Source organism: Bos grunniens, chromosome 5 (genome assembly GCF_055505025.1).
Source record: "Bos grunniens cultivar Pamir isolate PY7600 chromosome 5, Bosgru_T2T1.0, whole genome shotgun sequence".
In the NCBI taxonomy this organism is placed as follows: Eukaryota; Metazoa; Chordata; class Mammalia; order Artiodactyla; family Bovidae; genus Bos; species Bos grunniens.
The window spans coordinates 89,399,051-89,417,067 of NC_141169.1; the positions used below are offsets into that span (position 1 = coordinate 89,399,051).

The 18,017-nt window shown below is 38.0% G+C and overlaps 1 protein-coding gene across 6 annotated transcripts in view; it reads left to right on the forward strand.

The window, feature by feature from the left end:
- Positions 1-17,723, forward strand: part of ABCC9 (ATP binding cassette subfamily C member 9) — a 156,531-nt gene extending 138,808 nt beyond the window's left edge. For 3 of the 6 annotated variants that reach the window (XM_086401801.1, XM_086401803.1, XM_086401806.1), the window contains 4 exons: positions 3,875-3,978; positions 6,630-6,763; positions 9,379-9,441; positions 14,239-17,723. In XM_086401801.1, coding sequence (XP_086257927.1) covers positions 3,875-3,978; positions 6,630-6,763; positions 9,379-9,441; positions 14,239-14,376 — 439 coding nt within the window. In that variant the 3' untranslated portion in view covers positions 14,377-17,723. Of the gene's footprint in view, positions 1-3,874; positions 3,979-6,629; positions 6,764-9,378; positions 9,442-10,124; positions 10,300-14,238 lie in introns of all 6 variants that reach the window. The other 3 variants (XM_086401802.1, XM_086401804.1, XM_086401805.1) reach the window with 2 other exon arrangements.
- Positions 17,724-18,017: the final 294 nt, after the last annotated feature.

Below are 18,017 nucleotides of genomic sequence, written 5' to 3' on the forward strand. Positions count from 1 at the left end.
TGGACTGCAGCATGCTAGGCTTCCCTGTCCTTCACCATCTCCTGGAGTTTGCTCAAACTCATACCCATCTTTTATGTCCTCCCCCCAAAGTTCATCTCTTCTGTTCAACTCCACAAACACCACCCTTCCCTCTGTTCTTGGCAGACATTTCTGAGGTGTCCACCCTACAGATGCCCTGCCTGCCTCTTGTGTGTCTAATTTGAGCTCAACAGATACTAAGTTTGGTAAATACCTTGATTCTCTTCCACCCCTCACAATTTTTCTTTCCACCAAAATTGCTCTGAAGAAGCTGCCACATTCTTCTCCATGCCTGGTTTGCAGTTTCTCATGAAAGAAAAGAGAGAAAGAGAATGGAGGTATCTACTCTTTGCTGAGTCCTCACAGCACTGCTCTAGTGTTTATATTATTTGTCCCCATTTTTCAGATGAGGGTTTTGAATCTCAGAGAAGCTGTGGCTTAGCCACGTTCATACATTTAGTTGGGGGTAGAACTGCCATCCCGAATAAAGTTTGTCTGACTCTAGAGTCCACTGTTACTGTCCATCAGGTCATATCTATCATTCCATCCAGTCTCTTTTCTCTCTTGCTCCTCTACTCCATCTACTTCATTGCAAAGTATTTATCACCTTTTCCTAAATATTCCTTGTCTCAAAGAGAAAACGTATGTAAGATTGTTCAGTATTTAATCATAAAATTGTTATTTAGTTGCTAAATTCTGTCCGACTCTTTGTGACCCCATGGACAGTAGCGCTCCAGGCTCCTTTGTCCTCCACTATCTCCCAGAGTTTTCTCAAATTCTAGTCCATTGAGTCGGTGATGCCATCCAACTATTTCATCCTCTGCCTCTCTCTTCTTTTGCCTGCAATCTTTCCAGCCTCAGGGTATTTTCCGCTGAGTCAGCTCTTCACATCAGGTGACCAAAGTATTGAAGCTTCAGCTTCAGTCCTTCCAATGAATATTCAGGGTTGATTTCTTTTAGGATTGACTGGTTTGAGCTCCTTGCAATCCAAGGGACTCTCAAGTGCCTTCTCTAGCACCACAATTCGAAAGCATCAGTCCTTCAGCACTCAGCTTTCTTTATGGTCCAACTTTCACGTCTATACATGACTACTGGAAAAAACTATACATTTGACTTTGTTGGCAAAGTGATGTCTCTGCTTTTTAATATGCTGTCTAGGTTTGTCATAGCTTTCCTTCCAAAAAGCAAATGTCTTTTAATTTCATGGCTGCAGTCACCATCTGCAGTAATTTTTGGAGCCCAAGAAAATAAAATCTGCCACTGTTTACACTTTTTCCCCATCTATTTGACACAAAGTGATGGGATTAGATGTTCTGATCTTAGTTTTTTGAATGTTGAGATTTAAGCAAGCTTTTTCACTCTCCTTTTTAACCCTGATTATGATGCTCTTTAGTTCCTTTTCATTTTCTGCCATAAGGGTGTTATCATCTGCATATCTGACATTGTTAACATTTCTCCCAATAGTCTTGATTCCAGCTTGTGATTCATCCAGCCCATCATTTTGCATGATGTACTCTGCATGTCAGTTAAATAAGTAGAGTGACAATATACAGTCTTGATGTACTCCTTTCTCAGTTTTGCATAAGTCCGTTGTTCCGTGTCTCGTTATACCTGTTGCTTCTTGACTTGCATACAGGCTTCTCAGGAGGCAGGTAAAGTGGTCTGGTATTCCTATCTTTTTAAGAATTTTTCACAGTTTATTGTGACATAGTCAATGAAGCAGATGTTTTCCTTGAATTCCCTTGCTTTCTCTATAATCCAGCGGATGTTGACAATTTGATCTGTGGTTCCTCTGCCTTTTCTAAATCCAGCTCGTACATCTGGAATTTCTCAGTTCATGTCCTGTCAAAGCCTAGCTTGAAGGATTTTGAGCATTACCTTGCTGGCATGTGAAATGAGCACAACTGTACAGAACATTCTTTTGCATTGTCTTTCTTTGGGATTGGAATGAAAACTGACCTTTTTCCAGTCCTGTGGTCATTGCTGAGTTTTCCAAATTTGCTGGCATATTGAGTGCAGCACTTTCACAGCATCATCTTCTAGGATTTGAAATAGCTCAGCTGGAATTCCATCACCTCCACTAGCTTTGTTCATAGTAATGCTTCCTAAGGCCCATTTAATTTCACACTCCAGGATGTCTGGCTCTAGGTGAGCGACCACACCTTATTGGTTATCTGAGTCATTAAGAATTTTTTTATAAAGTTCTTCTGTATATTCTTGCCACCTTTTCTTAATCTCTTCTGCTTCTGTTGGGTCCTTGCCATTTCTGTCCTTTATTGTGCCCATCTTTGCATGAAATGTTCCCTTGGTATCTCTAATTTTCTTGAAGAGATTGCCAGTCTTTCCCATTCTATTGTTTTCCTTTATTTGCATTATTCACTTAAAAACGCTTCCTTATCTCTGCTTGCTGTTCTTTGGAACTTAGCATTCAGTTAAGTATATCTTCCCCTTTCTCCTTTTCCTTTCATTTCTCTTCATTTCTCAGCTATTTGTAAGGCCTCCTCAGACAACCATTTTGCTTTGCATTTATTTCTTGGAGATGATTTGGTCACTGCCTCCTGTACAGTGTTACAAACCTCTGTCCATAGTTCTTCAGGCACTCTGTCTACCAGATCTAATCTCTTGAATCTCTTTGTCACCTGCACTATAAAATCATAAGGGATTTGATTTAGGTCATACCTAAATGGTCTAGCATTTTTCCCTGAAGAAGTAAGTGAAGTGAGTGAAAGTCACTCAGTTGTGTCCGACTCTTTGCGATGCCATGGACTACACAGTCCATGGAATTCTCCAGGCCAGAATACTGGAGTGGTAGCCTTTCCCTTCTCCAGGGGATCTTCCTAACCCAGGAATCGAACCCAGGTCTCCCGCACTGCAGGCAGATTCTTTACCAGCTGAGCCACAACAGAAGCCCAAGAATACTGGAGTGGGTAGCCTATCCCTTCTCCAGTGGATCTTCCTGACCCAGGAATCGAACCGGGGTCTCCTGCATTGCAGGCAGATTCTTTACCAACTGAGCTATCAGGAAGACTTTCTTCAATTTAAGCCTGAATTTTGTAATAAGGAGTTCATGATCTGAGCCACATTGTAAAATTACTTCAGTTAAAACTTCTAGGTGTACCAGATTATTTCGCAATATGATAGAAATCTCTATCTTTGAATATATTATGAATTCTGTTATTTTAGTTGATACAGCATAACTCATCTGAAATAGCACTGTATATTTCCATATAGATTTACGTATTTAACATTAGTTCTGTACGGATAATTAGCTAGATACTATTCAAGTTACATTGAACATAATATGACTCACTTTACTCTGTCCAAGTCTCTAGGCCCATCAGAGTCTCTGGAAATGACACAATTTCGTTCCTTTTTATGGCTGAGTAATATTCCATTGTGTATATGTGCCACATGTTCTTTATCCATTTCTTTGTTGATGGACATTTAGATTGCTTCCATGTTCTGGATATTGTAAATAGTCCTGCAGTGAACATTGGGGTGCATGTATCTTTGGGAATTACGATTTTTCTCTACTCAGTTCTCTGTGGTGATCTAAATGAGAAGTTAATCTGAAAAAGAAGGGATATATACATATACATATAGTAAATTCACTTTGCAGAATCTAACAACATTGTAAAGCAACTATACTCCAATAAAAAAATTTTTTAATAAATTTAAGAATATTAAGGCATGAAGTGAATGCCTGTTCTATCCTAAGCACTGTTGTAGATCCTGGGCATACAGCAATAACCAAAACAAATAGGATTTCCATCTTTAGGGAAGAACAGCAATAAGCAAGCACACATTAAACAGTCATTTTAAAAATTTATTCACTAACTGATTTTTTTCCCTACAGATTTAATTTAGATCCAGAATGCAAATGCACGGATGACAGACTCTGGGAAGCTCTTGAAATTGCTCAGTTGAAGAACATGGTCAAATCCCTACCAGGAGGTCTAGGTATATCTTCTAAATGATGCATTAATTTTTTTATATATGCAATGAATTCTACATATCTACATTTTATTCTAGAATTACATAATTCTAGCACTAAAGCTCCTTATATTTATTTTTGTTGATTTTTGGCTGTGCTGAGTCTTTGTTTCTGCACAGACTTTTCTCTAGTTGTGGCAAGTGGGTGCTATTCTCTCGTTGTGGTTCTCCAGCTTCTCACTGCAGTGGCTTCTCTTGTGGAGTACAGACCTTAGAGTGCGGGGACTTCGGCAGCCACAGCTCTCAGGCTGTAGAGCACAGACTCAGTAGTTGTGGGACATGGGCTTAGTTGCTCCATGGCATATGGAGTCTTTCTAGATCCCTGATATGAATTTAGTCCCAGAGGTAGCATCAGTTCAGTTCAGTCACCCAGTCATGTCCGACTCTTTGTGACCCCATTGACAGCAGCATGCCAGGCCTCCCTGTCTACTCAACTTCCGGAGTTTACTCAAACTCATGTCTATTAAGTCGGTGATGCCATCCAACCATCTCATCCTCTGTCATCCCCTTCTCCTCCTGCCTTTAATCTTTCCCAGCAACAGGGCCTTTTCCAGTGAGTCAGCTCTTCACATCAGGTGGCCAAAGTATTGGAACTTCAGCTTCAGCATCAATCCTTCCAATGAACACCCAGGACTGATCTTTAGGATGGACTGGTTGGATCTCCTTGCAGTCTGAGGGACTCTCAAGAGTCTTCTCCAACACCACAGTTCAAAAGCATCAATTCTTCAGTTCTCAGCTTTCTTTATAGCCCAACTTTCACATCCATACATGACTACTGGAAAAACAATAGCCTTGACTAGACGGAACTTTGTTAGCAAAGTAATTCTCTGCTTTTTAATATACTGTCTAGGTTGGTCATAACTTTCCTTCCAAGGAATAAGCGTCTTTTAATTTCATGGCTGCAGTCACCATCTGCAGTGATTTTAGAGCCCCCAAAAATAAAGTCAGCCACTGTTTCCCCATCTATTTGCCACGTAGTGTAATTTCCGGTAAATAATTGATAACAAAAACAAAAGAACAACATGAATAATGAAAGAAAAACATGATTAATTAAACAAGGGAGAGTTCAAGATATAGTCTTTCATTCATGAAAGTTTTGGACTTCTGTTTCCTTAAAGTCTAAACTCATTTAAGAAAGCATCAGAAAGATAATGGTTGATATTCTAATTTTAATGCTTAATGTGTAGTTGCCAAATTGATTGTATTGTTGCCATTTAGTTTATCAACCTACAGAATAAATTATATTTATTTGTTAGCTTATTTGGGAAGTGGGGCCTACTCAAAAACAATACCTTTTATGATTATAATTCAGTCCAAAGGAAAAGACATCCCACAAAGTGGAGACAGCATGTCTTTAAGGATAGTTTTACTGACCTTGCCAATGTCAGACAATGGGAATAATTCCAGAGGTCTGGATGAACTTTCCCATAATAATTTTTGATGTCTCCTCTGTAAAGTCCAGCAAGCACTTGAAAAATTGAAAAGTCTACTTGAGGTAATGCTTGTAGACCTTTTTCCCCTAGTGATTTTCAGACTCTGCCCTTCCCCCATTAGTACTTGGAAAGATCATTATATGTATATAGTTTTCCTCACTAATATGAGACCTGCATGTACCTGTTTTGAATTGTGGGCATAGTATTTGGAAATTATGGAACAGTGTAAGCTGTTATTACACTGTTTTACACTGTTATTACACTGTTTATTACAAAGAATTATATTTATACTCTGTAATTGAATGTTGTTTATGCTCATTGTCTTAATAAAGATTTCATCAATGGTTTGCTAATGATCTGGTTCAGACCAGCTCTAGTGAATAACATTCATCATTTCATGCTTCCTTTTTATTTATTATATACATTAAAATTTGGAGAATAGATGCGTAGCCCCGAAGCATGAGAAATTATAAGAATTTGAAGCAGTGAGACAATAATCAATAGAAATTGCCCCTCGGAGCCCTACTACAGTGTGTTTGAATCCTAATAAAATAGATCATTTTGGAAATAGAATTTAAGCTAAACTCACAGCAGTAGTTTACAAAATGTGGTTGAAAACCCAAAAAAAGGAAACTGTAATGAGGACATAACTCACTTATCCACACAACAAGGTTTTCTTTTCAGCTACTATGTCAGATGCTGGGTGATAAATACTGGGGATTCATTAATAAATCCTTACCAACTTGGAGCTTAGAGTCCAAGGGGACGATATAATGGAAAGAGAATAAGTATTGGAATTGAGAACATTCTGTTTCTCACTAAGCTCTACTACCAGTTAGCTGTGTCATCTTGGGCAAGTCATTTTATTTCTCTGGGCCTTGGATAATTACATCAGATAATTAAATCATCTCGAAGGTCTTCCAGTCTTTAAAATGTTTAACAGTACTTTATGTCCTACTATAAGGAGACAATTTACCACCTATTGTCAGACATAAGATGGCCCAGGATCATCTTCATTTTCCCCAAGTAAAGTTTCTCTTTGCTTTTTTCCAAAATGAAATCCTTGCACCAGTTCAAAGTGACATCAATAGGTTTTTATAGGACATAATGTGTTTTCCACTATGTTGCCTAAGGAAAACGTTAATATCATTTCTTTAGTGAAGTCTTTGCTTTTTTTTTATTTAGATGCAGTTGTCACTGAAGGTGGGGAGAATTTTAGCGTTGGACAGAGACAGCTGTTCTGCCTTGCCAGGGCCTTTGTCCGCAAAAGCAGTATTCTCATCATGGATGAAGCAACGGCTTCCATCGACATGGCCACAGTGAGTGCATCATCTAAGCTGCTTTCAATTGATGAGTCAAAGAAATGCATGCAAAAATTACAATTTATTTTTCCTGACTGGGTTCTGAATATCCTCAGGACTATTGTTTTCAGTGTCTTCTCAGCTACCTCATTGATCAACCAGTGGTATATAGCACATTGAGAATTTCAATAAAGGAGACTTGACTCTTGTTTTAAAGAAGCTCCTGTTGTCCAATAAGCATCAAATAAATTTGCCATCACTTTTTGATTAATCCTCATGAGAGTAAAATTCCAGGGCTCAGTTGATGAGACTGCTGTATTCAAGTATTCAGGTGTGTTGTCATGGAAGTTCTAAAATGAAATATGCAAATCACTGTTTAATAGAATCTATTGATAATCAAAACCAATCATCTTCTAATGCAATTTGAAGAGGGATTCACTAAAATTAATACTGGCTAGAATTAATAATGGCCCTCTCAATGTATTGATGGTAATAAGGCAGAAACTTTACCTTTTGAAAGAGATCATTTAGAAGTGTCAAATAAGGGGAGGGATAAATTAGGAGTTTAGGATTAACATATACACACTACTATATATAAAACAGATAATCAAAAAGGACCTACTGTATAACACAGGGAACTCTACTCACCTACTGTATAACACAGGGAACTCTACTCAGTATTCTGTAATAACCTAAAAAGGGAAAAAAATCTGAAAAAGAATGGATATATGTATATGTATAACTGAATCACTTAGCTGTATACTTGAAACTAATACAACGTTACAAATCAACTGTACTCCAATATAAAATGAAAATTAAAAATTTTAAAAGTGTCAAATATGCCCAAGAAGGATCTGTTTGGAAGGTTGTGACTGAGTGGGGAAAATGACGCAATGAACTGCAAATGTTATGAGCTATCTATTAATGTTGTTCTTATAAAAGTGAACTTGATATTAAAAGTTTGGCATCAGAAAGGACAAAAAAAAATCTTATTTATTTTCTTGCTGTATACTTTAGATTGAATAAAACTATCCAAAAAGGTGAAACAGCTTCAAGACTATTAAGAGCCAATTATATAGGGAGATGTTAATTTGACATCATTTCTTTGTATTGTTGTTGTTTTTGTTCAGTCACTAAGTTGTGTCCGACACTTTGTGATCCCATGAACTGCAGCACACCAGGCTTCCCTGTCCTTCTTTGTATTAAGTAAGACTAATTAGTTAAACTGGGCTTCCCCCAGTGGCTCAATAGTAAAGAATCCACATGTAATGAAGAGACAAAAGACATGCGAGTTTGATACCTGGGTAGAGAAGATCCCCTGGAGGAGGAAATGGCAACCCACTCCAGTATTCTTGCCTGGAAAATCGCATGGACAGAAGGAGGCTGGTGGGCTACAGCCCATAGAGTCGCAAAGAATCAGACTGAGCGACCTAGCATAGAGTGCAGTTAAAGTATCTATAACAAGTTATATATCTTCTCCAAGTTAAGATAATTTAAAGCAATGAAGTTGTTTCTAATGAAGCCATTTCACTAAATGTAACTACATTAAAATTAGTATTAATTACTAAGTTCTTATAATATTGTGAGTTATTATAAGGATAGTACTGCCTCAATAGAAATGAGAGAGAGAAAAGGGGAGAATAAGAATGAATTAATTGGCAATAAGCCATGTGATTGGAAGAAATAACAACTTCACATAAAGATTTAAGTAATTGAGCCTTTTTATTGAGGAGAGAGGAAGAATCTTTATCCCTGATATCTTTTAAAATATAATAACAATTTGGACCATAAAGAAGGCTTAGCACTGAAGAATTAATGTTTTCAAACTGTGGTGCTGGAGAAAACTCTTGAGAGTCCCTTGGACAGCAAGGACATCAAACCAGTCAATCCTAAAGGAAATCACCCCTGAATATTCATTGGAAGGACTGATGCTGAAGCTCCAATATTTTGGCCACCTGATGCGAAGAGCCAAGTCACTGGAAAAGACCCCAATGCTGGGAAAGTTGGAGGGCAAGAGGAGAAGGGGACGACAGAATATGAGATAGTTGAATGGCATCACTGACTCAATAGACATGAGTTTGAGCAAACTCGGAGATAGTGAAGGACAGGAAGCCTGGCATGCTGCAGTTCATGGGGTCGCAGAGTCAGACGTGACTTGGCGACTGAACAACAACAATGGTTTGTGGTGGGAATAAAAACAGTTCCTGCCAGGAATGTACTTTTATGGGTCAAAATACAAATTTTTGGCATGTATTTTATTTTCTCCTTTTCTGACCCCAAACTTAACACTGTTTTAGGGTTTTATTGGTTTTGAATACATCCTTTTTGTGGAATAACCTTAAGTGAGCATTTCTCCACCCATTTGGTTTCATTTTCCTCATTCATTTTCCTGGCAATAAATCTATCAGTCATTCCTAGTTGATCAACCGAGTTTTCTTTGCATTTTGAAGACACTACAGGACCCAGCCTGAGCTCCCTGCTGGGCACTGCTCCCTGTTAGACCTTCTGCAGAAAACAGGAGTGAGAATTCTCAGAAGAGACTGGGCATGTTGAAGCATTGTTCTTGGGGACAAAATACTTTGGCAACAGAAAGGAGTCCAGAGAAAATTCAGATTCTATTTATTTTTTGGCAGGAAAACATTTTGCAGAAAGTGGTCATGACAGCTTTTGCAGATCGCACCGTTGTTACAATAGCTGTAAGTATAGGAGACAGTGTTGGTTTACTCCTCTTTGGTTGCTGTTTGAAGATTCAGTATTCTTTATTTGGGGGCAATTAAAAGTATACTTATGTTGAATCATATATTTCTCTGCTAATATTTCTGCATCCGTGCAAAAAAAAAAATGCTATGCTTTGAATGCCATTACACTCTTTTTTCCCCAAGCTGTCTGCTCTACCTTCCTCTCCTAGTTTACAATGAAAGAGCATTCTAAATTTCAGAATTCCAGCAGGTCATGGCCTGTACTATTTCACCAGATACAGACGGTAGTTCATATGGGATGATTCTTTTTTGAATAATCGAATTGTATGATGATCAGTTTCAGAACTAAAATTCATCAGTTTGATTGCTGATACTATTTACACTTAATTTCTGTGTTCCTGTTTACTCAGCCGTTTGCAAAAAGAAGGCCATGAGATACGAGTAGATACTTTCTCTGATTTTTAGATAGCCCCAATCAAATTGAAAACTTGCTTAAGTGTTTGTAATGCCCATTACAAGTTACTGCAAAGAGGCCATGGTTTTGTCTCTTTCTCTTTGCAGATGGATGGGTTCTTACTGACAGGCTTAAAATTTAACAAAATTCTTTTTAAAATGAATTGCTTGGACATTTCCCTCTTGCTGATTCTCTTCTTTCCTTTCCATTTTTCTTTTCTCTCCAGCACCGTGTCTCCTCTATTCTGGATGCAGGCCTTGTTTTAGTCTTATCTGAGGGTATATTAGTAGAGTGTGATACTGTTCCAAACTTGCTTGCTCTCAAGAATGGCCTCTTTTCCACTTTGGTGATGACCAACAAGTAAACATCAGGAGCTACCCTGCCAAGTATCCCATTCTCTGGTAGTTATCTTAGCCACCTCCCCCACAGTAAGGCAAGAAGAATGCAGATTAAAGGGGAGGGATGGGGGAGGGAACTAACTACAAGGTGTTATTATACAAATCAGCTCAACTGGGTTCTTCTGTTGTGCTCAATACAAATGAGGCATTTGCATATATTTTCAAATGTATCAATGCACCAGAGAGAGTGGTCAGGCAGAAAGTGGCCTTGACAGCTTTTGCAGACCACACCATTGTCACAGTAGCTGTAAGTATGAGAGAAAACCTGTACCCAGATTTACCTCTGTCCTAAGGACCAATTTCACTGTTCCTTGGAGATGTTCTGTAACTGTCCTTAAAGTACCAAACACATGGTGTCCCCTACCTGCCCTGAAGAGAGCATCGCTCAATAATTACTTAAGTTTTTAACAGTTGAGTCATAGGAGTTATGTGTGAAGTGCTTGCCTGTGCTTCTGGTTTTGTGAATGATGCATGGGAGAAAGTATATCCTTGGGACTTCCCTGGTGGTCCAGTGGCTAAGACTCCATGCTCCGAATGCAGGGGACCCAGGTTCGATCTCCATTCTGGGAACTAGATCCCATATTCTGCAACTAAGAGTTTGCATGCCACAACTAAACATTTTGTGTTCTGCAATGAAGGTCAAAGATCTTGCCTGTTGCATCACAGACCCAGCACAGCCAAACAAGTAAATAAAAATATTAGAAGGAGCACCCTGTGAAGTGCAGCTTTCTCAAGGTAGCTGGAAAGGATTCCCCATCAAGGCTCTGCTTCTGTAAACTGGGCTTAAGTAAAGAGATAGCACTTTCACTTTCCCGGTGAACTCTGTGATTCCTTCTGCCCTGGAGTTACCTACAGGGAGACTTGAGAAAATTGGCTAACTTGAAAAACGATTTTATAACATTTTCAAGAATTTTCTCACTGAAAAGATGGGGAGAAAGAGCTTCTTGCTCCCTTTAAAAAGGCAGGTTAAAAGGGGGAAAAGCAGACCCTTGCCTACGCTGAAGACTATTTTTCTCTGTACTGATGGGTGGTCACAGTTAGTTGACAGCTGGAAGATTTCTTGAGCATAATTTGTATATTTTCACCAAAAAATTATGTTATCTCACCTGATTTCTGCTTTTCTGCATTCATTGAATGCTTTTCTGTTTACTTGTATGTCTTTTACCCATTGTTCATTTCAAGACCCCCCAGTGTGGCGGTGGCCACCAGGATACCAAGAGCTCTTTCCCCAGACATAGAAATGTGTGGGAAAGAACCAAATGCTGTGGGACCAACTCCTTTTACCAGACTCATAAGAGGGAGAGCCAACTTGTGGTGCCTCCTTTGCATAATACTCCTCAACTCTGTTAAAAGCTTCATCAGCTCTGTTGGGCTTTGCAGGTGGCTCAGTGGAAAAGAATCCACCTGCCAATGCAAGAGATGTGGGTTTGATCCCTGGGTTGGGAAGATCCCCTAGAGAAGGAAATGGGAACCCACTCCAGTATTCTTACCTGGGAAATCCTATGGACAGAGGAGCCTGGTGGGCACAGTCAATGGGGTTGCAAATAGTCGTCAGGACTTAGCAGCTAAACAACAACAACTATTAAGAGTAATTGGAGCTTTGCTGGTGGTCCATCGGTTAAGACACTGACTTCTAATGTAGGAGGCACAGAGTTGATCCCTGGTCAGGGAGCTGTGATCCCACACACTGTGTGCTGCAGCCAATACATAAGTAAATGAATTTATTGAGTAACTATTTTTCCTTCCCTGATAAAAGTTGTTCTGTTATTTTTGTTAACTGCCACTGAAAATTGTGGAATAACTTTAAAAGATAACTTTTTCGGGTTTCTAAAAAGAAGCCCTCATGCCCCAAAATAGTGAGTGGCATTTTTTAATGAAAGTAATCTATACTTCACTCTTGTTGAGGTTTATTTCTCTGGAGCATTTTGAAAATTTCATCAATGCTATGGCAGTTGACACTTTGTCAAGCAGAAATTAATTTGGAGTAATGGAATAAACACCAGATATATTTACTTCTATAGGCCAAGTTTTTCAACATTTTTAAAAATAAGCATCATTTTAGAATATCAAGGCAATATTTATAATATCCTATTTATGGGTTTAGAAGCAAGATTTTTAAAAATATCTATGATATGGGTATTGAAGAACGAATTTTTTGAAGGAAATGAACAGCGGATATTAAACAGCTCATTAAGTTTATTTTCTTCTAAATGCATGGAGACGCAAGGGGCTCTGGCCCTTTCTTAAAGATAAAAATTGTCCTTTAAAGTGTGATATTCCTAAACATATACCATTGTTCATCACTCAGTCATGTCCAACCCTTTGCAACCCAATGGATTATAGCCTGTAACCCGCCAGGCTCCTCTGTCCATGGAATTCTCCAGGCAAGAATACTGGAGTGGGTAGCCTTCTTTGGGAGATCTTCCCCACCCAAGAATCGAACCCAGGTCTCCTGCATTGTAGGCAGTTTCTTTACCATCTGAGCCACCAGGGAAGTCCATTAATTACCAGTATTTAGTGAATGATATAGGTTTGTCTATGGATGTTGAAACTAGTGGTGCATGTTCTAAGCTGGCATCTTTATCACTCTCCATATATGTGCTGCTTTGCCCCTTAGTTGTGAGTTCCAACCAGGACTGCCTGCTTTTCTGAAAGCACGAACACTGAGAATACCCTGTCTGCAGGTCCAGGGCAAGGGATAAGCTTTTGCTTTGGGGACTGCCCTAGGTTGAACTTTGGGTTGTTACTAACATACATTACTAAAACAAATTCCACCTGTTTATTTGTGCTTGTAAAGTATGGCTCCTAAGAGATTTGAAATTACCTGTGCCGCATATTTGTGGCTCACATTATATTTCTATTGGACAGCGCTTAACTTAGCAAGAGTAGCGAAAAGGCTCACTGCAAAGACAAAGTGCTGAATTATTTTTACATGAATTACCTCATTTGAACCTCACCACCATTCCCCAGCCATCATTTTACTGATGTGAAAGTTAAGGCATACAAAAGTTAAGTTTGTTGCTCAAGACTGCACAGCTAACAGGTGGGAAAGCCAAAACATGAATCCATTCTGACTGACAGGTGAACAACCCTCTGAAGGACCAGATCCTCCCAACAAAACATCCTATGGCAGAGTGGAAGTAGCTCAGAAGCGAATAAGCCTGGTTTGGATGTTAACTCTGCTACTTACTATCTGTGTGATCTGATTTTGCTTTATTTATTATGAACCCCAGTGGTCTCCCCCATAAAGTGGGGAGAGATTAACACCCACATTTGTGGACTGTTCTGATGATTAACAAGTATGTGTGTGGAGTAGCTAATGTATAATGTACATTCAAGAAGTGGTAATTTTTATTATGATTAATTACTAACACTAGAGCTTCTCTCCAAAAGGTACCATGTGGGAAGAGAAAATGACTGAGTGGGTGGCAGTGATCTCTAAAGACAAAAAGACAGCATGCCTACCTAAAGTTTTGGATAATACCTTCTAACACTGCATGCCAGAATGGACTTCCCCATATGGTTTTCTCAGAATTAAACCACCTTCTGGGATTCTTCAAATTGTGTGTTATCCCAGAGAATTAGTTGACTCTACTAAAAAACTAATTTTAGTCTAGACTAAACTATAACCAAACTGGTTCACAGTGACTCTTCTTATCATTTAATTATTTGACAAACATTTGTTATCCTATTCACAATTCCATGAAAACGATGAAACTACATTAGGTACACTCAATTTAATACAGCCTATATAAGACCCAGTCATACTGGCTAGGTTTAAAAGTATGTAAATAAATCATACTTTACATAAGAAAGAAAAAGAAGGGCTGTGCCCAAGATAAAGAAATGCCCTTGTATAAACAGTGAAATATGCATTTTCCATTGCTTTGGCTTGTGCCCTGAAATTTATAATGAATACATTTATTATTTTCTTACTCACAGCATCGGGTTCACACTATTCTGACGGCAGACCTAGTTATTGTGATGAAGCGAGGAAATATTTTAGAATATGACACTCCAGAAAGCCTCTTGGCCCGGGAAGATGGAGTATTTGCTTCTTTTGTTCGTGCAGACATGTGACGGAATGTCTTAAAACCATGCTTGTATTTAAAATAATGCTCTCATAACCTACTTAATGGATCATCAGCTTGGCCTTTGGAAAGTGGCATCTTAAACTTTTACACACTTTTGTGAAGTTTAATTGTTATGTTGTGGAATTTGTAATTAGTAACAATATCACTGTACCAGTGAATATTGCGTTTTCTATATTGACATTTCTTCTTCCTCCGTTTTGTTTGTTTTGCTTTGTTTCGCAATCTGTGACTGCTTATTATGTTCATTACTGATGTTTTTCTAAAGATTAAGCCACATTACCTTTAAGAATAACCTTTAAGGTTGTATTAAAACAAGTAAGCTACTTTAAGTGGTAAATCAACCACTCTGCTTAAGTCTGGAAAATATCTCTCGAGCATAGAAGTTAAAATTAGCATTCAGTATTATTTTACTCTTACTTGTAAGAATATATTTCCTTTTTGTTGGTGTTTCTAGATATTATTGGAAGAAATTAAAAGAAGGACAGGTTTTCTAATCAGTTAGAAAATGAAACACTCAAATTCATTATTTACTGTCTGAGAATATGTTCTGTATTCATTAACATTAATAATACTGACGTTTCTTATAAAACTCTCTTTTTTTTCATCTAAATTGTTTCTGGTCACCAAGACTAGAAGTTATTATTACATTTATAATAACTCTGCAAATCTAAAACCTTCATTAGAATGATCATGATAATAAGAGTTTGAAAATTTGACAAATTATACCCAAGGTTCCATCTTTCCTTGTCTAGTTAAGAGGAGAGTTCTTAAGATATCGAGCATAATGTGCTTTTCCAGACTGAAGTTCAAAAATAATAAGGCTCAACCCTTCAGTGACAGGTCACTACAGCTTTCCATGGTTTAATTAATCATTAGATGTATTCTTCCCTGGTGGCTCAGATGGTAAAATGTCTGCCTACAATGTGGGAGACCCGGATTCAATCCCTGGGTCGGGAAGATCTCCTGGAGAAGGAAATGGCAACCCACTCCAGTACTCTTGCCTGGAAAATCCCATGGACAGAGGACCCTGGTAGGCTACAGACCATGAGATCGCAAAGAGTCGGACACGACTGAGCAACTTTCACTTTCACTTTAGATGTGTTTATGATCCTGAAGGCCTAAAATTCCATATTATTCAAGACTGGAGAGCATAAGCAAGTGGCCTTATTTTCACAGGATATATCTATACAAACATACATACATACATACATATATAAACATAGGTAGATATACACATATATGTAAAACATGTGTCTATTTCTAGGTGGAAGAATGTATATTTCTTTTAATATACCCAGTGGTGTCACACAGGTACATATTTGCTCCTGCTCTAATTTTAATGTACATGTAAAGAGTGTATCAAAATTTGATTCTGATTTTAATGTGCATATTCAAGGTGCATCAAAATGTATGGGATATTAGTGTCATGCTTTCTTAAATGTAAATTAATAAATTGAAAAAATGCTAAAAGTTACTTCCACTGTCATGCTAGCAGCCAAAGATTTATACTGTAATTTTGTACCCATTTGTATCAATATTGATTTTCATGTCAAGGTCCATGTGCATTGTAAGATTTTGAAGAATTATAACTGATGGAAAAAGAGAATGTAAGCTCCCTTTCTATAGTTCCTGTGTTCAGTTTATTGTGTATTCATGCTTGGAAAATTCGTATACTTACTTATGCAGAACTTAATGCCTGGGCCTTCCCCTGAATTTAGAGTCTTGATGTTTACCTAAAATAAGTTTCACAAGGATGAACAAAAGTGTTCTATGTTACTTAGTGCAAACTGTTAACTCATCATATACATCAAACTTCATTAGGAGAAAAATCCTCTTATTCTTCCCTGAAAGTTAAACAGAATAGAATCATGAACTTGAAAATATTTTCTAAATGTTCCACCAATCTACTCAAAGTGTTTCTGGCATGCAAATGCTTTGTAAGGTTGAATTCATACCATGCTTTTTACCAAGTTATATATTTCAGTGTCACAGAGAAAGGGCTTCCCAGGTGGCAATAGTGGTAAAGAATCTACCTGCCTAAGCAGGAGACTTAAGAGATGCAGGTTCGATCCCTGGGTTGGGAAGATCCCCTGGAAAAGGGCATGGCAACCCACTCCGGTATTCTTACCTGGAGAATCCTATGGATAGAGGAGCCTGGTGAGCCATGATCCATCAGGTCACAAAGAGTCGGACACGACTGAAACTTCTTAGCACCCACACACATCAAGAGAAATGAGGATTTACCCACTGAAATAATCCCTCATGATATCTGTAAATATTCTACTGCTATCCAGGCAGTGTCAGCAGAAGCATATCTAATTACACTAAACAGAAAATCACATTTACCATTTTTACAACTAAGTGATCACTGGTTTCCTCATAACTTGCAGTCACTTAAGTGTTTAATTGTTTACAAAACTAAATTGACTGAATAAAGTCAAGGATGATCTCTTAAATTGTTTAATCATGTGTTATATGTGTGATCTATTGAATATGGAAATAACTAATCTTGAGATAATTTTTTATTAAATAGGTATATATCTATAAAAGAAGACCAGCCTTTACTTAATCAAATTTCATATCACAAATTTTACACTTAATTAACCAAATCATTTTTACCAATTTTAATTCCTTAATATTTGTGAAAAGCAGTAAATGCTGCTGCTGAGTCGCTTCAGTCGTGTCCGACTCTGTGCAACCCCATAGACGGTAGCCCACCAGGCTCCCCCGTCCCTGGGATTCTCCAGGCAAGAACACTGGAGTGGGTTGCCATTTCCTTCTCCAATGCATGAAAGTGAGAAGTGAAACTGAAGTTGCTCAGTCGTGTCTGACTCTTAGCGACCCCATGGACTGCAGCCCACCAGGCTCCTCCATCCATGGGATTTTCCAGGCAAGAGTACTGGAATGGGGTGCCATTGCCTTCTCCGAAGCAGTAAATACCTAAAGCTTTATATGTAAATAGGTTACTGATATTGTTAAAAGAGAAAAAATACTTCTTTAAAGGACTGTGCACCCTTTACTTTTAAGTGCTCTTTTCGATCAATTTAAAAGTCAACTTTGCTCTAGATTAGATAGATAAGAGAAGATACTTCTAAGTAACTGATACTTGAGGTCTGGGACCATGTCTTGTCTGTCTTTGTGCCCTTGGAATATAATACAAGTACCTGAACCACAGCAGGCCCTAATAAGTATAGTTGATGGTCCATTGATTAATTTTACCACTAGCCATGTGCCTATAACTTTTCACTGTCTGTGTTGTGTTTCTTCTGCTATGAACATATGCTGCTTTGGTATTATATAATAAATTACTTTTTCTGTTTGCTTAATTAAAAAGGATGATTATTCTTTTACTTACAATACCATTGGGCATCAACCAAGACTGATCAATAGATGTAAATCAACACAAATTGACAAGACAGTACCTGATTATGCTTTGACAGTTTTGTTTCACACCTGTCACAGACTCAGTTTTATATATAGGCTTTTGGGAAGTTTTCATCAAGTGGAACAACTATATCAATAAATTTTATTACATCTCTAATTAAATAGTTGGATGTCTGGACTTTTCTCCAAGGTTTATTGATTAGTTTTTATGGTTGTCTTCCAATATATGTTAAATGACTATTT